Consider the following 24,692-nt stretch of genomic DNA (forward strand, 5'->3'; position numbering starts at 1 on the left):
TGAGGATTGGGTGAAGGTAAGTGGAAATTGGGGACGAGCATCCCTGGTACTGGAGATTTTTTGGCTCACGTCTGACAGTAGAGGCATATAGTTTCCAGGTCACATTATATACCTCTCTAGGGTAAGCTGAGTGTGCTTTTGAGGGTCATTGAATCACATGGGCCTTTTTAAAAGAAATCCCCTAGGCTGATATTTTCCCACCATCCGCCCCTGGACACGTGTACAGCCACGGGTTAGGAAAATGGACACTCATAAATTGAGCATCTGTTTTCCTAATCTGACTGCCGTCAAGACTTTTTTTTTTTCTTTCATGTTGCTGCTTTCTACGGTTTCTCCAACTTAATATCACTGCAGTGTTTTCTGACTTTCTGTTCAGGTTTTGGGGTGCCTCAAGACTTAACGCCAGCTCTGGGGCTGGCATTAATTTTTGAGGGTTAAAATGTGTGCGTTGGGCGCACAGTGGTTTTTTACACTGGGAGCACTAGCTAATAGCCTCATCAACATGGTATTTACTTGTGGTGAGCGCTATTAGTTACTCGCTGGTTTGGACATGTGTTTTAGATGTGCTGATCCTTTTACTACATCAGGGGTTGTGACGCGTGTCCAAAATGCATGTCCAACCGCGGGTTAACATGTGTGCTAGGCTGAGCACACAATATTGCAATGGCCTGAATGTGTTTTTGCTTAAAAGCATCTGGGCTACTTTTGTCTTTATTGGAACCTAGCAGAATGCTCTAATTCCCCTGCTTTATTAACATCTTTCAAAGATACCTGACTCTGAACCTGCCTGTGTTGAACAACTGTTGGCTTTCATCCATGTTCTAGTTTAAAATCTGCTCTATCTCCCTTTAAAGGTTAGTGTCAGCAGCCTGGAACAAAGTCAGCATGGCTTTACCCAGGGCAAGTCTTGCCTCACAAATCTGCTTCACTTTTTTGAAGGAGTTAATAAACATGTGGGTAAAGGTGAACCGGTAGATGTAGTATACTTGGATTTTCAGAAGGCGTTTGACAAAGTTCCTCATGAGAGGCTTCTAGGAAAAGTAAAAAGTCATGGGATAGGTGGCGATGTCCTTTCATGGATTGCAAACTGGTTAAAAGACAGGAAACAGAGAGTAGGATTAAATGATCAATTTTCTCAGTGGAAGGGAGTGGACAGTGGAGTGCCTCAGGGATCTGTATTGGGACCCTTACTTTTCAATATATTTATAAATGATCTGGAAAGAAATACGACGAGTGAGATAATCAAATTTGCAGATGACACAAAATTGTTCAGAGTAGTTAAATCACAAGCAGATTGTGATAAATTGCAGGAAGGCCTGCAATTGGAAAATTGGGCATCCAAATGGCAGATGAAATTTAATGTGGATAAGTGCAAGGTGATGCATATAGGGAAAAATAACCCATGCTATAATTACACAATGTTGGGATCCATATTAGGTGCTACAACCAAAGAAAGAGATCTAGGTGTCATAGTGGATAACACACTGAAATCGTCGCTTCAGTGTGCTGCAGCAGTCAAAAAAGCAAACAGAATGTTGGGAATTATTAGAAAGGGAATGGTGAATAAAACAGAAAATGTCATAATGCCTCTGTATCGCTCCATGGTGAGACTGCACCTCGAATACTGTGTACAATTCTGGTTGCCGCATCTCAAAAAAGATATAATTGCGATGGAGAAGGTACAGAGAAGGGCTACCAAAATGATAAGGGGAATGGAACAACTCCCCTATGAGGAAAGACTAAAGAGGTTAGGACTTTTCAGCTTGGAGAAGAGACGACTGAGGGGGGGATATGATAGAGGTGTTTAAAATCATGAGAGGTCCAGAACGGGTAGATGTGAATCGGTTATTTACTCTTTCGGATAATAGAAAGACTAGGGGGCACTCCATGAAGTTAGCATGGGGCACATTTAAAACTAATCGGAGAAAGTTCTTTTTTACTCAATGCACAATTAAACTCTGGAATTTGTTGCCAGAGGATATGGTTAGTGCAGTTAGTATAGCTGTGTTTAAAAAAGGATTGGATAAGTTCTTGGAGGAGAAGTCCATTACCTGCTATTAAGTTCACTTAGAGAATAGCCACTGCCATTAGCAATGGTAACATGGAATAGACTTAGGTTTTGGGTACTTGCCAGGTTCTTATGGCCTGGATTGGCCACTGTTGGAAACAGGATGCTGGGCTTGATGGACCCTTGGTCTGACCCAGTATGGCATTTTCTTATGTTGTTATGTTCTTACATGCACCATCATCTCATCAACACATTGAGACTCCGGAGCTCTGTCTGCATCTGGGTCCTGAGTGTAGAACAGGGAGCATGTCAGAGAATGCGACCCTGGAGGTTCTGGATTTCAGCTTTCAACCTACAAGCCCAAGTTTTTCTTCCAGAACCTCTCCCTCCCCCACCTTCCTATGATGTTGGTTTTCACATGTACCATGACAACAGGCTTCTCCCCAGTAATAAGACTTTATCTAGGTCAGCCACCCTCAGGCAAGATACCAAGCTATCCTCACAGAGTCAGGACCAGCTTTTTCTGCGCCTGGGGCAGATATTCAGAATTATGCTGTCCCCCCCTTCACTTACCAGGGTCTGCTCTGACACAGTGCTTTCTTTTTATAATGGTGGCAGCTCTCTCTGGCTTCCCTCCTACCCAGCATCCTCCTCTTTCTCTTCCCCATCCCATGCCAAGCAATCCCATTCCCTTCCCCTTCCTTCCCATTTTCCCCTCCCCCACTCCACTCTGTGCCCTAAATCCTCCTATTTCTCCCCCACTTCTTGCCCTGCATCCCCCAATCCACTCTGTGCCCTGAGTCCCCCTCTTTCTTCCCTACCCCCAGGGCCGGTGCAAGGGGATTAGGTGCCCTTGCCACTTTCAGCCTTGCACCCGCCCCACCCTGGTTGCATTGCCCCCCCCCCCCCCCCCCAGTCGTTCCGCCCCCTTCCAGTCTCGGCCCCAACTCCTACCTCGTTCTCGGTTTTCTGGGCCGCAAGCAGGTTGGTGCTGCTTGCAGCCCGCCGATCATGGCCCCACATAACTCGCGCCCCGTAATGGTCAGCGCCCTATCATTATGTCCCCACTATAACCCTTCCCAGATTAATCTTGTAAAATCACATAACTGGACATCAGACTTTTAAATATTAAACTTTGTTTTGCAAAATATATGTTTCAGAAATCATGTCACAGTCCGATGAATATGTATTCTGTGAATTTTGGAAATATACTGCAAAAAAAGATCCTAAGAAATACCTAAATGAATCAATTAAAAAATAGTCATGCTACATTGGTTGAAGGCAATTTCTGAAATGGCTGGCTGGGCTGAACTGGAATTTTTTTCCTTTTACTACTCTTCATAGGAAAAACATTAAAATTATGTTGTCACTTCATTTAAAATAATACAAAGTCCCTCAATCACCAGGCACTTTGGGGCAGATTTTAAGAGCTCTGCTCGCCTAAATCCGCCCAAATCCGGGCGGATTTAGGCAAGCAGGGCCCTGCGCGCCGGTGAGCCTATTTTACATAGGCCGACTGGCGCGCGCAGAGCCCCGGGACTCGCGTAAGTCCCGGGGTTTTCGGAGGGGGCGTGTCGGGGGCGTGTCGGGGCGTGTCAGGGGCGGGGCCGAGCACCGCGCCGTTTTCGGGGCGTGTCGGCAGCGTTTTGGGGGCGGGCCCGGGGGCGTGGTTACGGCCCGGGGCGGTCCGGGGGCGTGGCCGCGCCCTCTGTACCTGCCCCCAGGTTGCGTCCCGGCGCGCTAGCGGCCCGCTGGCGCGCGGGGATTTACGCCTCCCTCTGGGAGGCGTAAATCCCCCGACAAAGGTAAGGATGGGGTTTAGACAGGGCCGGGCGGGTGGGTTAGGTAGGGGAAGGGAGGGGAAGGTGAGGGGAGGGCAAAAGAAAGTTCCGTCCGAGGCCGCTCCGATTTCGGAGCGGCCTCGGAGGGAACAGAGGTAGGCTGCGCGGCTTGGTGCGCGCCGGCTATACAGAATCCATAGCCTTGCGCGCGCCGATCCCGGATTTTAGCGGATAGGCGCGGCTCCGCGCGTATCTACTAAAATCCAGCGTAGTTTTGCTAGCGCCTGATGCGCCAGCAAAAGTAGGCCAAATTGCGCGGTTTGAAAATCTACCCCTGTGTGTAGTAACACAAACTCTGCAAAAAGTCACTCAGAAACAATATAGCAAGCCTGCCACACCAACACAGTATTAACTCCAAGAACTCAAACAGTATCAACTCTGCATGAAAAGGCAACACTGCAAATATTCCACCTGAATCTAAAACACCAATACACCTTCTAGTGGAAACATTGAACAAGCTGGACTACTCAACGCACAATTAAGCTCTGGAATTTGTTGCCAGAGGATGTGGTTACTGCAGTTAGTGTAGCTGGGTTCAAAAAAGGTTTGGACATGTTCTTGGAGAAGAAGTCCATTAACTGCTATTAATCAAGTTTACTTAGGGAATAGCCACTGCTATTAATTGCATCAGTAGCATGGGATCTTCTTGGTGTTTGAGTAATTGCCAGGTTCTTGTGACCTGGTTTGGCCTCTGTTGGAAACAGGATGCTGGGCTTGATGGACCCTTGGTCTGACCCAGCATGGCAATTTCTTATGTTCTTATGTTCTTACTTCAGATCCCTAAACAGAACATACATGCTAGCACAATACTTCACCTCCAACACACATAGAAGAACACAGACAGACCTTCACCGAATACAGAATAAGGGATCATAAATTAGAAATAGAAATATACAGATAAAAATGGAATTCTTTTTTGTTCTGCTATACTCTCCAGTCCATGTCCCCCTTTCTGTTCCTTATAGATAGGGAAGAAGGAGGGAACAAGAGAGGAGAAAGGGCTGGATTAGGGAGGGTTTTCATTTGCTTTGCATTGTGCTTTGTCTACTGTAGGCTCACATCCACCCCTATCTATTTATTTGCATGCTGCCTGGGAGGGTAAGGGCTGGAGTAGGAAGCAAAGGGCTGATCTCTGCTGCCTGAGATTCAGGATACTGGCCAATAGAGTCATTGGGGCAGAGCTTTGTGTGCTTATGCCCATAGGTAAAAGCAACCTTGCTCATGATGCCCTCTTGGACTTGACACCAGGGCAGCCACACCTCCTCGTCCCCCCATCCCAACTCTATATCCTCATGTCCAACAGCCATCTAGCTATCTACATTTCTAATGATCGAATCACCAGCTATGATGGCCATCCTAATCCTTCCCTTCTGGGCACAATCCCTTGGAGACCCTTCATTGGTGTGAGAAGATATGGCATCACCTGACTAGGAGGTCCTAGCTACAGGATCACTTCCTGATACACCAAGATGATGCTTTCCTTCCAGGTGACCATGCTTCTCCAGGTCTGTGCAGGGTCTGCTAGACAGGATTTGAGACTTGTTTATTGTTGTATGTCCTTGAAAGTGTCTACATACTAGGGATGTGCAGAAGGGATGGATTCGTCCGATTCGGTATTCGTATTCGTCGGGACCCAAATCTGTTGCATCCGTTTTCGGTATTCATTTCCCATTAAAGTTGAAAACCCCCCCATCCCAACCCTTTAAATTTAATTACCTACAACCCCCCCCCCAAGACTTGCCAAAAGTCCCTGGTTGTCCAGCGAGAGTCCTGGAGCGATCTCCTGCACTCAGGCCGTCAGCTGCCAGTATTCAAAATGGTGCCGATAGCCTTTGCCCTTCCTATATCACAGGGGCTACCGGTGCCATTGATCAGCCCCTGTCACATGGTAGGAGCACAAGATGGCGCCAGCCGTCCATGTGGGGGAAGGATGGGAGGCATCGATGTTGGATTGCATAAAGGAATTTGTATGCTCATCTTCCCCAAGTGAGCAGGGATAAATTCGGTCTTTTCTGCCATTATTTATAAGGTTACTAAGTTACCTTGTTAGTTGGATTTAGGAGAGACTGTCCCAGGGGCTTATTTAGGGTGGAGTTGGAAATATACTTGCAGAAAAAGCAGGTGCAAAGACTGTGGGTCCTTTACACCCAGGGCAGTTTTCAGAGGGAAAGTAAATATGTACCTACTGTTTTAAATAAGGCTGGTATCTCTGTTAAGCTGCAATCTGTGGAGTCCATGCCTCTCCCTTGAAGAGAAATGTCCTGATAGAAATGAGCTGGCAAGGGTGGAAGGCGACTGAGGAGGAATTCAGGCAGTGATGTTCCAGCTAGAGCTTCCCTTACTTGATTCAGGAGCAGCAAGAGCATATGGAGTAGCTGATGATTCCTTTCTGATTTTCTTTGGGCATGTGTGTAACCTTGAAGATATTTTCTCTCGAGTTCCAGTAGTTTACAAGCATTACCATGGGTGGACTGTTGTTCTTGGAATGTTCTAAACCCCCCCCCCCCCCCCCCCCGTTTTCGCTGGCTTCATCATTCTGCGATAGGATGATGAATCCAGGCCTTATTTTGAATGCGGGAATAAATCAAATATAATTGTTAATATGACAATGAAAAAAGGCAACAGACTCAAAATCAAATACTAATTTGTGTGGAAATGATCTGAACAGAATAGGTTGTTCGATTATGTCAAGAGCTGTATGCTGCTGTCACTTCAATTCCAATGGGAGATATAGAATACTATCTTAGATCGAATTGCGTTGCCTGCCTTCAGATATAAGGAGATTTCAGATGTGGAAGTTCTTACAGCTGTAGTTTCTTTAAAGGTGAATAATTCCCCTGGGCTGGATGATTTCACTGCCAAAGTTTATTAAAAAACTTTAAAGATTCGTATTAAATATTGCCTCTTCTGAAGCTTTTTAATTCCTTATTAAAAGAGCCGATGCTTTCTAGGTCGATGAACCTGTCGGGCACCACGATTTTGCCGAAACCTGGTAAAGACCCCGGCTCTGTTGGTTATTTCGGCCCATATCCCTTCCAAATCTGGATCTGAAAATACTGGCGAATGTTTTGGCCTCCTGCTTGAGCTGGGTGCTTCCAGATTTGGTGGCTGGAGATCAAGCTGGGCCTGTACCAGGCAGGAAAGAAGTTGATAATAGTAGGAAAATATTAACTTTGGATCGGCTGGCACATGAGAAAAAAAAAAACCCCCACTCCTTTGGTTTTATTATCAAACAGATGCTGAGGCGGTCAAAATGTTTGGTCTGATTGCGAGATTTATATTCTGGCCCCATGGCTGGCATAAAGGTGAATGAGAAATAGTCTGCAGTCTTTGATCTGGATCAGGTTACTAGATAGATAGCGGTGCCCATTTTCTCCTTTATTATTTGCTTTGGTTGTGGAACCTTTAATGAAAAGAGCAAGGCTGCTGGGAAATGTAAAGGCGATACAGGTGGGTCAATCATCATTTAAAATCTCCCCTTTTTGCTGATGATTTCCTGTTCACTGTGACAAAACCAGTAAGAGTATCTGGGTTCAAGGTGAACATGGGGAAGTTGGAATTATTGAATATAAATTTAGAAAAGGAGCAATTTAACCGGCTTCAGGATAGTTGTCCTTTAAAATGGGTCTGTGATTATATTTGATATCTTGAGGTACATATATAGGCCAAATGGAGAAGATTATTTCAACTGAATTATATCCCCCTGATGGAAAACACAGTTAAAGATCTAGAAGTGTGGTTGCACTATAACTTCTGGCCGGGATGTATTGTTAAATGTCTGATTTTAGTCTACTTGTTTTTATGTAACTTTGTAAACCAATATGATGGTTTCCACCAAATACCGATATGCTGTTTCCACCATATACCAGTATAGAAATTTTAATAAATAAAATAAATAAAAATGACAGTATTGCTATGGTGTAGTTACTTTTTTTCAAATTTTACCTATAATGATTCCAGATAAATTTATGAACTTGCTACAGAGAAGGGTCGTCAGTTATATTTGGAGACATAGACCTCCACGAGTGGCTAGGAGAATACTGTTTTTTTTTTAAGAAAGATCAAAGAGGGTTGGTGATTCCAAATTTTGGCAATATTATGTGCCAGCGTAGCTGCGGGTATTGCATGACTGGCGCCCACTACGTATTCTTCAACAACGGGCCAATTTGAAGCAGGAATGTTTAGACCATGAATCTTTACATGCACTGATGTGGAGCTCACAGCGTACCGGTCAACTTTGTCACTCGATCAATCCTTGCACAGCCCTTACTGTGCAACTGTGGGAAACTCCTAGGAGTTTGTTAACTGGTCACAGCAGTATTCTCCTTTAATGCCAATACGGCATGGAAGGTGGGGGGAGGGGCTGCCCCACTTTCCATAAGTGGGAGCGACTGGGTCTGTGGTTTTGGTGGCAACATTTTCAAGGTCTTTTTTTTTTTGGCTTTTGAGAGTTTGAGGGATAAATTTGGGTTGTCTCAATAGGACAGATTTTGTTATTATCGGGGCCAGTGTTTTCTCTCCCAAAAATCTATTAAGAATAAGGTGTTTCAATAATTTGTCCTCTTCTGAACTACTGTGCTCTTTTGAGGGGTCTATAGTTCAAGATTTATATTCTTCTTTTCCCTCCCTGGGTTGAGAAGACAAAACATATACTAGCATGGGAGCAGGATTTGCGTGGGATGCTAGATGAGCCCTTGTGGGATAAATGCCTCTGCGAGGTGACTAAGAATTCTCTGTCCTCCGCAGTCACTGAAAATAATTACAAGATTTTGTACAGGTGGTATGCCACTCCTGCTAAATTGCACAGAATATAGTCCTACCTGTTCTGCTATGAGTTGGCAACCATGTGGAGAGAAGGAGGAGTTTTATCACATTTGGTGGGAGTGTGCAAAAATTCAAATTTTCTGGATTGTGGAAATCAAATTGATTTCAGCGATTACTGGGTATAAACATACCTGAGGATCCAAAGATCCTCCTGCTGTCCATCTACCCAGGAGCAAGGGCAATGAAGAAAATGAAGCTGATAGCACAGATCTTGTGTGCCGCGTGCTGTGAAACTGCAGCATTTTGGAAGAGGGATCTGCTACCAAATCTATCTTCATTGATTAGCTGGTTATAGACTGTATGTTACATGTGTCGTTTAACAGCAGCACACAAGGATTCAGTCTCTCTCCGTGTGGCTGTGGGGGACTCATTCTTGAAGTGAAATAAGTAGTTCAGATAGTTCTTTGTCATGTGAAGCATGATAGGAGAGGGGTTATTAGGGTGGAAGAATGGGAAATATCATCTATTGACAGGTTAATCTGTTTATACTTTTTATAACTTAAGGTTATCTTTGACTTGTTTTTATATGATTCAATAAAATATTAAGTTAAAAAACCCCAGAAAATTAGGTACAAGATCCATGGGTAGAACTTTGCACCTGTTTGAAAATTGCATACAAAATCTTTGCTGTGTTTGCCTGATCTATAAATATTAACTCTACTCTCTCTACACTGTGAAGTTCAGAAGCAGATGGGACTCATATCTTGGAGCTTTTTCTGTTAGCATGTTCTTATTTCAGTAAGAGGCATCTGTCTCCTTACCATTCTCTCTGTCTCTTCCCAGCTGCGGAACCCCTCGGATAAGTTTATCTATGCCACTGTGAAGCAGAGCTCGGTGGATATTTATTTCCGGAGGCAGGTGGAACTGAGCACAATGTATCGCCACATGGAGAAACACAACTATGAGAGTGCAATGGAGGCGATTCAGGCTGTGCGGGACAAGTAAGGAAAATCAGTCACTAATGGTAACCGAGCTGTAGCAGAGGGAAGTATGTGATAATAAGGAGCTCTGTTATCATTTATGTATTTAAAATCACTTACTGCTCGTACAAACTGTATAAAAAACTAAAATAAATGATAAACTGACACACAAGCATTTCGGGAGCAATGGGGACAATGTACAAGGATAAAGGCTCTGCTGAATACTTGAGGCTTGACAAAACAAAAGTAAAGCCAGGGAGATGAAGTATGGGAGCTCAACAGACCTAACAGTCAAGTGGTTTGAAAGCAGTGAAGAATAGGAATGTCTTAAGGGCTAAAAGGTGAATTTTAAAAGCCTGGCACATGCCAAAACCGTGAAATACACAAATATGTTGGGACAGCGCCACCAAGTGTATTCTAAAACTTGCCCGTGTATGTGCATTCTTACTGCTACGCACACAAATGAAAAGTTCCGAAAAGGGGCAGGGTGGGAACGTGGTATGAGTGGGGCATGTACGTTATTGGATTTCATCTTGAAATTTGCACATAAATACTTACATGCACAGGTGCACGCCAAGGTCCCTTACTGTGTAACTTTACTTCCGCTATAATTGGTGTATAAGTAGTAAAACAAAAAGATATAGGCAGATCAGTGGTGTTTTAAAGATGGGGCTAACTGGAGAAAAAGGAGGCTATTTAAATAGGGGGTTTTGAAAGTCCTATCTTCACCTGGGTGAATTGGGAACAAATTGGGAAAACTGGAAATGCCATTGGTGTGTCTACTAAAATCCCCCCACTTATAGGTTAGAAGTGGCATTTGCGCACATAAGCGCGTGCCCACTTAAAATTGTGTGAACATGTGCAGGAGGTCAATTTTATAAAATGGGCACATATACGCGCATATGTTATAAAATAGCCGTATCCCCATGTGTGGGCCAATGAACCCATGCACATGTGCACCCATGCACCTGTTTAAAAGTTACTGTCTAAGGGGGTCATTTTCTATCCCTTTTCGTGTGCGATAGCTAGATAGGGGTGGAGTCGGGGTGGCGTCGGGACCGGAAGAGGAGGAGTTGGGGTGGCGTCAGGGCGGACGTGGCAGAAACTTCGTTGGCAGTGACAAAGTAAGACCCGTTATCGCCGCCAGTAGCACGCCCAATAGCGCCACCATGAAAGGTGGCGCTATTGGGTACGAAAGCTGGCAGTGATACCACTGCGGTGGTGCGATCACTGCCGGCTTTTGCAGGCCTGCCCCCCGCTTGGCCCCCCGCCCCCCATTACTGCGGGATTCAATGAGCTCTGCGCCGTAGGAAAATCAGGCCTAAGTCAGTAACAGTGACTATGGTGTAATAGAGCAGAGCGTGATTGAAAGGGAACTCTGTGGCTAACAGTAACTGTGGTATAGCAGCAGGACAGTGTGTGACAGTGAGGGTATTCTGTAACAGTGCTGTTGTGTAATAGATGGGCAGTGTGTGACACTGCTCTAAGTCAGTTGATTGTGATAAGACAGTTTGCTCTGTTAGTTTACTTTAGATACACAGAAATAAAAGTCAACAAACATGTTATAAGTCAGGTGTATTCACAAACAATATACCCGTATTTACATTTTAAAAATGTTATATATTTTATTCCATTTATTTATTTAAAAAACATACATAAAACACACCCTATATTCACACACATTCACTCATTCATTCAACTACACATCAATTTATACACAATCTTTTAAAAATTAACATCAAATACATACATGTTCCACATTAACATTAAACATATAAATGTTACCCAAATATTGCAATAAACCCTAATTACAATGTAAACATATCCCTTTAATTCAATTACAATGTAAACATATTACTTCAAAAAATGCAGCCGCAGCGCTTTTTGCTGGTAGTAGGAGAGACAGCAGTTAGGTGAAACGATTTTTTGGAAACAGTGGAAATGCTGGATGGTTGAAATTATATGGTGCGGCAAACAATATGAAGTAACTTCAGTGGAGAAGCGGTAAAATGATTAAGGAAACAGAGATGACTTTAAAAGAATGAGAAATTGAAAATGAAAAAATCTGTTTAGTGAAATGAATACCGGTTCCCTAATTACCATTGGATTGACAGTGATAGCCTGTGTGGTGTTGTATACTTCAGAAAATATTATTCAGAGCATTTAGATGTGAACATAAAGCTAAAATCCCCTGAAGAAACCAATGGTGTGAACAGGAGCTTCCTGTCAGGACAGCAGCTGAATTATGATTAAGAAGGGACAGGCATTGAAAAGATCTTATAAAATAAAGGACATTGAATATGAGATGTTCAGGGAACAATAATTAATCTGAGGGAATGAAATAAGAAAATTTTGAAGTAATATGTTTACATTGTAATTGAATTAAAGGGATATGTTTACATTGTAATTAGGGTTTATGGCAATATTTGGGTAACATTTATATGTTTAATGTTAATGTGGAACATGTATGTATTTGATGTTAATTTTTAAAAGATTGTGTATAAATTGATGTGTAGTTGAATGAATGAGTGAATGTGTGTGAATATAGGGTGTGTTTTATGTATGTTTTTTTAATAACTAAATGGAATAAAATATATAACTATTTAAAATGTAAATACGGGTATATTGTTTGTGAATCTATCAATTAGAATACCTGTATTGAACCCAGTGCAGGGAAATATATTATTTGACCATAGTGGTTACCATAAGTCAGGTGTAGCCAATTCTAGTCCTTGAGATCCACAAGCAGGACGGATTTTCAGGATATCCACAATGAATATGTATGAGATAGATCTGCATGCACTGTTACCACATTTTTATTGATTCTAATATATTTGTGATTGACCTTAAATAATGTTAGACTGGGGAGTATTCAGGTTAAGCCTCACTATCTGTAACTCCTCCCATACCTATGGAAGGGCTACATATATAACTCCACTTCTGAACCATGTGATTAACATGGGCATGTGTAATATATATACATAACAAGCCGTTAAGCCCGTCACAACGGGCTACATTACATTTTTGTTTTCGGTCCATTTTCGAAAACAGCACCCTCCTACACTTTTTCTCCCTCATTCCCACCTTCCCCTCCGTCACTCACCCCCTTCCCACCCCTCAGTCTTACTCACTCTCTGTCTCCCACTGCCTCCTTCCCCTCACTCTCACCTCCCTCCCCCTTCCCTCAGTCCCTCCCACCTCTCTCCCTCCCCCTTCCCTCAGTCACTCCCCACCCTGTCTCAATACACCATCCCCTCTCCCCTCAGCCCTCCTCACTCCCTTTTTCTCTGCTCCACAACTTCTTACCCTTCCACTTACTCACATCCCTGTCTCTCACCTCTCCCTCATTCTCCCTCTCCCTCACTCTCCCTCACCCCCCCCCTCCCTCCTCTCAGTCCCTCCCCTCAGTCCCTCCCCCTCACTCAATCCCTCCCTCCCTCTCCCTCAGTTCCTCCCTCCCCCTCCCTCAGTCCCTCCCTCCCTCTCCATCAGTCCCTCCCTCCCTCCCTCCCTCTCACTCAGTCTCTCCCTCTCTCTCCTCCCTCCCGCGCTACTGGCCGTCGCTGCCGCCGCCGCTGCCACCCAACGCTGTAACCCGCCGCCATCGCCACCGCCGCTGCCACCCGCTGCCATCGCCGCTGCCGCTGCCACCCGCTACTGCCGCTGCCACCCCGCCGCCATCGCCGTTGCCGCTGCCACCCGACGCCGCCATCGCCGCTGCCACCCGACGCCGCCGCCACCGCCGCTGCCATCCGACGCTGCCGCTGCCGCCCGCCGCCATCGCCGCTGCCGCTGCCACCCGACACCGCCATGTTTTTTGTTTTTTTACGCTGGCTAAGACCGATGTCCTTGCCCGCATTTGCGGGCCGTCGGTCAGAGCCCATTTATAAGGTAGATAACTAAAAGTTCTCACAGGGATGGGGTGGAGAGGCTGAAGCAGAAAATAAAAAAATAAAATAAAATGCAGAATATTATTATTGCAAGTAATGCACATGGAATTATAGTAAGAATTTAATAGCATTGGAAAGTTAAGAAAATTATTTTTTTCAGTTTATAACAGAAAACCATTAACCCAACCCTATATCTCAGTTTACTTCAATTTTAGTAAAATTTAAAAAAATGAGTTTTCAAAATTCACATCCAATATCTGATCAGAATACTAGCATTGTATTTTAGTTTAAACCTCATGTGATTGCTATATTACTTTAGAATTCCTTTGCAGTCCCATTGATTGATGAACACAGTTGCAGATGCTTGGTGGATATTTTCAGTGTTCCACATGGATATGGAGATCTTTTCCAAAATAAAGAATAAAAAGTTCCTCTCTATTTTGAATAAATTCTTCTAAATTCTGTCCAATTTAGTTAGCCTAATACTATGAGTGCACAGGTACTATGGGGCCGGCCATATGGCAATATTGCCGTACGGCCGGCGCCATTTTCCATTACAGCAACACAATTCGAGTGCAGGAGGTCATTCCCGGACCCCCGCTGGACTTTTGGCAAGTCTTGTGGGGGTCAGGAGGCCCCCCAAGCTGGCCAAAAGTCCCTGGGGGTCCAGCTGGGGGTCCGGGAGCGATCTCCTATTGCTCGTGACGTCGGGGGACAGGAAGCAAAATGGTGCCGGCGCTACCTTTGCCTGTCATATGACAGGGCAAAGGTAGCGCCGGCACCATTTCTATCAACGCACCCGTGGCCTGAGAGTGGAAGATCACAACGGGACCCCCACCACTGGACCCCAGGTTAATTTAAGACATTTTGGGGGGGTTCGGGAAGGTGGGGGATTTATTTTAAAGGGTCGGGGTGGGTTTTAGGGATGTTTTAGTGTGCCGGTTTTCCCGCCCTCCCCCTTCCCCTCCCCCTTCCCCCGATTTACGATTTTTGATGATAAATCGGGGGAATTTCTATTAAATATCGCCTCTAACGATTTTTGACGATTTAAAATATATCGGACGATATTTTAAATCGTCAAAAAACGATTCACATCCCTACACGTTATAAAACCCGGGGTTGGCATGCGCAAGGGGGTGCACACTTGTGTACCTTGTGTGCACCGAGTCCTAGGGGAGCCCCGATGGCTTTCCCCATTCCCTCCGAGGCCACTCCGAAATCAGAGCGGCCTCGGAGGGAACTTTTCTTCTGCCCCCCCACCTTCCCCTCTCTTCCCCTCTCTTCCCCTATCTAACCCGCCCCCCAGCCCTACCTAAATCCCCCCCAACTTTATTTTTTTATTTACGCCTGCCTCTGGGCAGGCATAGGTTGCGCGCACCGGCCAATTGCTGGCGCGCGATCCCCGGGCCCAGCAGCAGTGGAGAGGCCTTTGGCCATGCCCATGCCCTGCCCCCAGACTGCCCCCCACTTTTTCAAGCCCTGGGACTTACACGCATCCCGGGGCTTGCACGCGTCGCTGGGCCTATGCAAAATAGGCTTGGCGCGCGCAGAAGCGGGTTTTCGGGGTTACATGCATAATATATGAGCGCAACCTTTTTAAAATCCACCCCAAGCGAGAATTTGAAATGCAGTTGGCCATAGAGGCAAAAACTAATAATAAAAACTTAAAAATATACATTCGAAGCAGGAAACCTGTGAGGGAGTCGGTTGGACCATTAGATGATCGAGAGGTTAAAGGAGCTCTTAGGGAAGATAAGGCCATCGCAGAAAGACTAAAGGAATTCTTTTGCTTCCATGTTTACTAATGAGGATGTTGGGGAGAAACCGGTTCCAGAGATGGTTTTCAAGGGTGATGATTTGGATGAATTCAACCAAATCACGGTGAACCTGGAAGATGTAGTAGGCTAGATTGACAAACTAAAGAGTAGCAAATCACCTGAACTGGATGGTATACACCCCAGGGTTCTGAAAGAACTCTAAAATGAAATTTCCCAATTTGTAAACTTTCCTTAAAATTGTCAGTTGTACCTGAAGACTGGAAGGTGGCCAATGCAACCCCAGTTTAAGAAGGACTCCAGAGGTGATCTGGGAAACTATAGACTGGTGAACCTGACTTCAGTGCCAGGAGATAATGTGGAAACTATTCTAAAGAACAAAATCAAGGAAATATAGAGAGACATAGTTTAATGGAACACTGCCAGCATGGATTTACCAAAGAAAGTCTTGCCTCACAAATCTACCATTTTTTGAAGGGGGTTAATAAACATGTGGATAAAGGTAAACCAGTAGATGTGGTGTATTTGGATATTCAGAAGGCATTTGATGATACGGGATGGCTGCCTGAAGGAGAGACACGTCGGATACGCTCTGCTCTTGGCTGAATTATTTCCTCTTGCTGTGCCTGTTTGAAAACATGTCGCATACAAAAAGAAAGGGCAAACTGAGAGATATACCTTGTGTATCGTCTCCAGTAAGCTTGACTCAACAGAGAATCCAGAGCTTTTTCGCTGTGGGACCCGGTATTTCTCCAGGAGTTGGAGGCGCTGTGAACACTGCTGTGGAGCTAAATGCAGCGTCACTTGCCTTGTCCATTTCTCTTAGCCCTGGAGTGCCGATAACACCTTCTTCCTCTATACTGGTAACATCTGTGAGGTGCAACAGACAAAAGATTCAGCGGGAGTGGAAACCCCGTGTGGACTAGACGCCAAAGGAAACCAATTGAAAGTGGTTACGAATTTTGAAGTAAGTGAAAATGTGAACTTTGGAGTTTCTCTGATAGAGAAAAGTTTGGCAGATAACAAGTTTGTTCAGCAAGAACTAGTGTTGGCATTGGCTCCTAGGGGGAAGGGAGGAACCGCCAGTGAACAGAGGTGTGGAAATAACTGGCAGGGGAGATATAGCTGCTGATATTCCTGAAAGGCAAAAACCCTCTGTAATAACTTTGAACAGTGTTTGGTCAGCTATAATATCGCTAGAAAGATTGATATCTTTATTGACATCAGCTACAGCTGAGGCAAACAGATGTTAACAAGTTCTAGAACAACAAGCTGGAGTACATGTAACAAAAATAGAAGACCTGGAACAAAAAGTGGTTCAAATTCAGAAGGTGCAAGGAAATTTGGTACAGGGGGAAATGGATCGAATAAAAAAGCTGGAAAAGATAGAAAATGAAGCAAGATATGAACATGAGAATATTGAATTTTCCTCAATTTCAGTATGTTTCAGTCCAAGATCAGTTCAAGAGATATCTTCAGGAAATTTTAAAAGTTCCAGCTGAGGCATTGCCACCTTTGGCTAAGATCTACTTTGTATCCTTTGATAAGAAAAAAGAAGATCAGTCTACTGTTAATATCTCAGCAATATTGGAGGCTTCAGGTGAAGAGTCCATTGAAAGATGAGGAACAGTGCTTGTGAAGTTTATATTTCCTTCTGACAGAGATTTAGTTCTCAAACTGTTTCTGAGGAACAGACAGGTTCATTAATATGGACAAAAATATGGATATTCCCAGATATTGTGAAAGCAACTCAACAAAGGAGAAAATAATTTCTTGCCTTACAAAAACAAGCTGAGCAAGCTGGAGCCCAGATTAATATAAGATATCCATACAAATGCATCATAAAAATTAATAATCTTAAATATGGATATTTTGAATCAGATGAGCTTAAGTCATTCTTGGAAGCCAAGTCACTGATCGGGAATACCGCCAACTAGTGTTATCGCATAAGAAGTGAGACTGGGACTCTCCTCATTTTCCTTAATATTGAGTTTTGAAGGTGAATTACTCCTAACTTGATTCTTGGTCTCCCCAATTGTATAGTATTTGGATATTTAATCATGTAATGGTATGGGAAAGGAGGGAAAAGGGTAAAGGATATTGTGAAATATTGCTGTTTGAATAGATAATGCGATGGTAACAATTGTCTGTTTGCCTGTTGAGAACGGGTTGTTTAGTGTGCCCATGGGCCTCAGCCCGCCCTGGCCTTCCGGACCAAGCCAAGGGTTGACGGTGGCTCCGCGTGGCTGAACAATCGTGCCCTCGGCCAGGCCGGCAAGCTCCCATGGCTAACATCCAAGGATGATGGAAGGTGAATGGTCCTCCAACCATTCCGGGCCCTTTCGGACCTGCTGCGAGCAGCATGGAGCAGCAGGCCTGGCCTGAGGTTGAGGGCAGACGGGCCTTGACATGAAGACATGACTGTGGATTGATGCGACGGCATCCAGACGAAGACAGAAGGTTGATGCAACGGCATCCTTGGGCGACACTTGGGCTGAAGACATGACACCAGGGCTATGAATACGTGACACCAGGACCGATGCAGATGGCATTGCAGACAAGACACTTGGGATCGATGCGGACGGCATCGCAGATGAGACACTGGGATCCACATGGCAACACAAGGCATGGACATTGGTACTGTCTCTCAGGGCACCCTACTCAGGCCACCCGCGGGACTGAGTCGCGGACCACCCTGTCCGTTACGCGCCCTACACAGCACCAAGGCTGGTCACGGACCACGACGGGAGCAGGACAGCACAGGAAGACACATCCGGGACATGACGGCTCAGGAGCACAGGACAACCGTCCACCGGCAGGCAGTCCACCCAGGAGTACTGCATCTGAGGGACCACTGCTCTACCGGACCAGAAGGCTCGAGAGCGAAGACGAGGCATGGCGTAGGGAAGAACATCCAGGAAGACAGGAACACCAGGACGAGGAAACCATAATGAGACATCTGGACGTGGACAGGGACCTCAGGCGAAACACCAAGACGAAGACATGAAGAAGGCGGACATGACGAGGAGCTCCACGAAAACATAGGACCTTACAAGGCTCTGGCAGGCAGGAGCCTCCAGAGGGATGACACTCCACGATGCAAGGCCTGGAACAATGAATGGAGCAGCCCTTTATAGGGCTGAGGCAGGAAACAGTCATCTAGGTGGGGCCCAGACACTTCCTGTGTCTGGCCCTTTAAATAGGAGAAGAAGACGCGGCCGCGCGCCTAGTAGGCAGGAAGCAGAGGCTGTGCAGGACCACGGCCAGCAGCCTGCACAGCGTCTGTGCGGAAGATGTCAGAGAGGCAGGGCTGAGCCTGAACGCAGGCTCTGACGTCGGCAGCGGCTCCAGCCGCTACTCGAGCCCGGGGCTGCGGCCTTAGCGCCGCGAAGAAGCGGAAGCAACGTCAGGGGCGGTCCCAGCCCCGTGGAAGGCCGCAGCTCCGGCCGCGGAAGCCAGGAAGAAGCAGGACGGCCTCCTGGCCGCGTGGGCAGGCCGACTGTGGCGTCCTGCCATGTCGGCTGAAGACAACAGCGTGGGGTAAGTGGCCTGCTCGCGGGGAAACCCGCAGGCAGCGCTATTCATAACATTGCCCTTTCCTCTGATCAATATGTTTCATATTTCCTTATTGTATTTGGTGATTAATATCCATTATCTTGATTGATATTGTATGTCATATATTGTTAAAAATTTAATTAAAAGTAAATTAAAAAAAAAAAGGCATTTGACAAAGTCCCTCCATGAGAGGCTTCTAAGAAAACTAGAAAGCCAATGGATAGGAAGCAATGTCCTTTTGTAGATTGCAAACTGGTTAAAAGATAGCAAACAGAGAGTAGGATTAAATGGTCAGTTTTCTCAATGGAAAAGGGTAAAGAGTAGAGTGCCTCAGGGATCTGTACTTGGACCAATGCTTTTCAATATATTTATAAACGATCTGGAAAGAGATATGATGAGTTAGGTGATCAAATTTGCAGATGACACAAAATTATTCAGAGTAGTTAAATCACATTCGGAGTGTGCTAAAATGCAGGTGGACCTTGTAAGACTGGAAGATTGGGCATCCAAATGGCAGATGAAATTTAATGTGGACAACTGCAAGGTGATGCCTATAGGGAAAAATAACCCATGCTGTAGTTACACGATATTAGGTTTCATATTAAGATTTACCACCCAGGAAAAAGATCTAGGCGTCATAGTGGATAATACAAGGAAATTGTAGGCTCAGTGTGCTGCAGCTGTCAAAAAAGCAAACAGAATGTTATGAATTATTAGGACAGGAATGGTGAATAAAACGGAAAATGTCAAAATACCTCTGTATCACTCCATGGTGAGACCACACCTTGAATACTTTGTACAATTTTGGTCGTTGCATCTCAAAAAAGATATAGTTGAACTGGAGAAGGTACAGAGAAGGATGACCAAAATGATAAGGGGATGGAATGGCTCCCCTGTGATGAAAGGCTAAAGAGGTTAGAGCTGTTCAGCTTAGAGAAGAGACAGCTGAGGAGAGGTATGATAGAGGTCTACAAAATCATGAGAGGACTAGAACGAGTAGATGTGAATCGGTTATTTACTCTTTCAGATAATAGAAGAACTAGGGGGCACTCCATGAAGTTAGCAAGTAACACATTTAAAACAAATTGGAGAAAATGCTTTATCACATAATGTACAATTAAGCTCTGGAATTCATTGCCAGAGGATGTGGTTAGGGCAGTTAATTTAAAAAAGGTTGGAAACAGCATGGGAATGGTCAAGCGCAAGTGATGTTTAGTGTTAGATAGCATGATTGTGTATATATATGAGTCATGTTTAATGCTTTTAATGTTGTATTTTTTAATGGTATAATTGTGGATGTACCACTTATAGACCACCTAAAAATGTTGATAGGCGGTTAATACATTTTTAACTAAATAAATAAGTTCCTGGAAGAGAAATCCATAAACTGCTGTTAATCAATAGGAAATAGCCACTGCTTGTTGCCTGCATTAGTAGCATGGGTTCTATTTAATGTTTGGGTACTTTCCAGATACTTGTAACCTGGATTGGCCACTGTTGCAAACAGGATGCTGGGTTTGATGGGTCCTCAGTCTGACCCAGTATGGCAACTTCTTATGTTCTTTTGTTCTTATCCTCCCCTTTACATAATGTCCACTTGGTGTCACTGTTGACCAGCGGATGGCTTTGCCAATAGGTTCACATACTTCTAGGGTTGCCAACTGTCTGCATATTTTCTAGAGCTTCCTGATTTTAGGATGAATTTCTAGAAGTCTGATAGAAGTTAAAATGTGTGGAAATTGTCTGGATATTTATCTTCTGAGTCCAGTGGTCAGCTCTGATGCTCCCCTTATGGGTTGCTGAGTCTGCCCCGCCTCCAGTGTTATACCAAATCAGCCAAATCTCTGTGAATAGGCTGGCTGTTGGCTTTTTGTAGTGCATGGATGGAGTTTGGGAAGCAGGGAGCTCGTTGACTCTATGGACATGGCCTTAGCCTATGCAGCGACCATTTGCTTCTTTGTTGACTGAGGAAGAGGCCTGACAAGGCCACCATGGATTCCATCCTGCAGCAGCAAAAGACAAGAGGCTGCTATGGATCCCATCCTGTGGTGGCCAAAGACAAGGCCCGGGGCACCACTGCAGATCCCATCCTTTGGGGGATGAAGACAAGGCTGAAAGGTGTACAGAGAAAATGCCCAGAAAAGGGGAGTGCAAGAGCGTATGTGTGTCAGTGAGAAAGCAGCAGCGCCTGAATCAGAGGGGCTGTCTGTAAGTGTGTGACTGTGAGAGAGCAAAAGGGTGTGTATTAGAGCCTGAATATATGTATGCATGTGAGAGCCTGTGTGCATGTGTGCATGTGGGAGAGGGTGAGAGTATGTGTGAGAGAGCCTGTATGCATGTGTGTCACTGTGAGAGAGTGAGTGGATGCGTGTGAGAACCTGTGTATGCAACTGTGAGAGAGAAAGAGGGTATGTGTGAGAGCCTATATGCATGAGTGAATGTGTCAGCCTGTGTACATGTGAAAGAGAGGAGAGGGTGAGTGTGAAAGCCTGCATGCATGTGTGTGTGTGTGTGTGTTTGTGTAAGAGAGAGAAAGTGAGAGAGAGAGAGAGAGAAGGTTGTTTGAATGCTTTTATGTGTGAGTGTGAGAGGCTTTGTTCGAAAGCCTTTATGTATGTGAGAGGGTGTGTTTAAAAGCCTCTATGTCTGTGTGTGTATGAGAGGGTGCCATCCTTCTTCCCCACGAAGAAAAAGCCTGCACCGGCTGGCGACTTATATGGTCGAATAAAGCCCTTCTGGAGATTTTATTCAATGTATTCCAACATAGCTTTATTCTCAAGAGCTGAGAGAGGGTACACCCGTCCTTTTGGTGGCTCAGTATTGGGCTTCAGTCTTATGGCACAATCATAAGACCTATGTGGAGGAAGAATATCAGCCGCCTCTTTGGAGAAAACATCCCCAAAGGATGTGTTTTGGAGCGGCAGTCCTGGCATCACTGGAGTAGTAGGCATGCAAACAACAGGCGATATCTCCTTAAGGCATCTCCCATGGCATTCTGGCCCCAGCGGGAAAGATCCAGGGAGGCCCAGTCAAATTGGGGTTGGTACACTTGCAGCCAGGGTAACCGCAGGACGATAGGATGTATAGCCTTTTCCAGTACAAAGAAGGAGATTGATTCCGTATGGAGCGCTCCGGTGCGAAGTGTAACTGGTCCGGTTTCGCAAGTCACGTTACCCGGTAAGGGTTTCTCAATGAATGGAAGATAACAGTAGTGGACCTTTCAATTTGATGAGGGGAATCTTCAAGTATTCCACTAGACTTCTGATAATAAAGTTGCCTCCTGCTCCTGAATCCACCAGGGCAGGAGTCTGAAATTATATCGGTCCGTAGGTCAAGGAGACTGGGAGAGAAAGTAGAGGAGAGGATGTGGTAAGGCCTAAGAACAGTCCTCCTGCAGGACTTAGGCCCGTCCGTTTCCCAGACGAATAGAGCATGTAGAGACGTCATGGCCAGGCTGACCACAGTGCATGCAAAGGCTGCGCTTCTTCCGAAATCTTCTCTCTTTAGAAGTCAAATGTCCATGACCAAGTTGCATCTGTTCATCTTTATAAGCAGCAGAAATTACTGGAGCCTTTCGAAGTGCAGGTATAGAGCTAGCCTGATTCAACCCAGATAACATCTTAGGCCGGAGTTCCTTCACCTTGTCCCAGAGCCGGTGATCAATCCAAGTGGCCAAGGCTACTAATTCGTCCAGCGAGTCAGGTGTTTCGCGAGCAGCCAGCTCGTCTTTTAAACGGGTATCCAGGCCTCTGCAAAAGAGAGTCTTAAGACATTTGGGGTCCCAGCAGAGTTCTGCCGCAAGAGTTTTGATCTGTTGCCTTGCTTCAATTCCACCAAAGCAGAACCCGCTACAGAAGTTCAAGCAGGGTCATCGAAAACGGATTTAAACAAGTCCATAAATCCTTCTATGTCCTGCAAAATAGGGTCCTTGTGTTCCCACAAGGTAGATGCCCAAGACAAGGCCCTACCATCCAAGTAGGAAAGGATGTAGGTGGTCTTGGAGAAAGCAGTAGGAAATAAAGATGGTTGTAAGGTAAAGTGCATGCAGCACTGGTTTATTTCTCCGGAGAAGCGGATCAGAGCCGCCAGTGGTACAGCAGTCTTTAAAGTTACCTCCTGTAACTAACCTTCATGGTTAGAAGCATGCTTTGAACCTTCTGTGTGTGTAGCTGATGAAAAGCTGAAGTAAGTTTTTCCAAGGCGTCCTGTTGGTCCGCAATATGCTGAGCCAGGCCCGGTATAGCCTGTAAAGCATTGAGTTGTGCTGGATCCATTAAGTTAGCCAGAACCCTGGAGACAAGCCGGAACCTTGGAGTCAAGCCGGATCCATGGAGTTAAGCCGGAACCCTGAGATAAGCCGAAACCCAGAGTCACGCCGGATCCATGGAGTTAAGCCGTATCCCTGGACACAAGCTGGAACCCTGGAGACAAGCTGGATCCTTGGAGTTAGCAATCTGTTGTTAAAGCTCTGTTGTTAAAGCTGAGAGTAGCAGTTTGTTATTAACGGAGTTGCTGGAGATAACAATCTGTTATTGTTTAGAATAGTTGTGGGTGGATCCTTGGACCAGTGGCAGGTGACCACGCCCTCGGGGGAGATCCCGAGAGGGATCACTGGTCAGGCTTAGTGTAGGAGACAGACACACACTAGTTCTTTTATTAGACAATATATTAAACCACCAGAGATGGCAGTAGTGAGCTGGAAGTGCCTGGCTGGGCTGTAGTCCCCCAGGTATTGGAACAGCGATCCCAAGGTGGCTGAGCTGTAGGGAAACTAAGAAAGTGAGTAGAAGATATGCAGAGTTCTGGAACAAGTCCTTGATGATAACACTCACACCATAGTCTCTTGAGGCAACCCAGGAGTTGGAATGCAGTAGGCCCTCAAGGAGCGAGTACCTGGTCCCAGGGAAGGATCTGAGAGATTGATGGAAACTCACTAATGTTGTAAGCAGCGATGACTTCTTAGCAGAAGTGGTATTCAGGAGCTGGTCCGGGAAGTGGGCCCTCGAGGAGCAAGTACCGGTTCCGGACTGCGACCTGAAAAGAAAAAGAGAGAGCGAGATCCCCGAGGAGCGGGTACCTCTAGTAAAGTCCGAGGAGGCAGAGGATATTTAAGGTTTTAGATTTTGCTAACACATCGAGTTAGCAAGGAATGACTACGGACTCGCTTCGACTTTCCAAGCTACTCTGCCTCTTCGAGTTAGCAAGGGTTACACTACCTAAGCTACTCTGCCTCCTCGGACTTACTAAGGGTACCCGCTCCTCGGGGGCCTCGCTCTCTCCTTTGTTTTTCAGGTGACAGTCTGGAACCGGTACTCGCTCCTCGAGGGCCCTCATTCCCAGACTTACTCGGTACTCTCTTCTGCCTGGAAGTCATCACTGCCAACCACATCAGTGAGTTACCATCGCTCTCTCAGAGCTTTCTCTGGAACCAGGTACTCGCTCTTCGAGGACCTATACATTCCAGCTCCTGGGCTTCTATGAGACATTGTGTGAGAGTTACCATCTAGTTCAGCACATGAACTCTGCATACTCTGCCTTCTCACTATATTTCAGTTTCTCTACAGCTCAGCTCAGCTCAGCTCAGTTTCTCTACAGCTTAGCCTCCAGTATCTGAGGGACTACAGCCCATCCGGGCCTTCCAGCTCACTACTGTCACCTCTGGTGGTTCAGTATACTGTCTAATAAAAGAACTAGTGTGTGTCTGTCTCCATACTCTGAGCCTGACTGGTGGTCCCTCTCGGGATCTTCCCCTGGGGGCATGGTCATCTGCCACCGGTCCAAGGATCCACCCACAACTCTCCTAAATAACAACAGATTGCTAATCCCAAGCAGACTGTTATCTCCGAACAGAACAGATTGCTAACTCCGAACAGAACAAC

The 24,692-nt window shown here is 45.5% G+C and overlaps 1 protein-coding gene across 2 annotated transcripts in view; it reads left to right on the plus strand.

Annotated features, from left to right (window-relative positions):
• Nucleotides 1–24,692, plus strand: part of GRIN1 (glutamate ionotropic receptor NMDA type subunit 1) — a 328,561-nt gene that overhangs the window by 203,419 nt on the left and 100,450 nt on the right. For both annotated transcript variants that reach the window (XM_029612208.1, XM_029612209.1), the window contains one exon: nucleotides 9,457–9,614. In XM_029612208.1, the coding sequence (XP_029468068.1) occupies nucleotides 9,457–9,614 (158 nt within the window). The remainder of the gene's footprint in view (nucleotides 1–9,456; nucleotides 9,615–24,692) is intronic.

This window comes from Rhinatrema bivittatum, chromosome 8, assembly GCF_901001135.1.
Source record: "Rhinatrema bivittatum chromosome 8, aRhiBiv1.1, whole genome shotgun sequence".
In the NCBI taxonomy this organism is placed as follows: Eukaryota; Metazoa; Chordata; class Amphibia; order Gymnophiona; family Rhinatrematidae; genus Rhinatrema; species Rhinatrema bivittatum.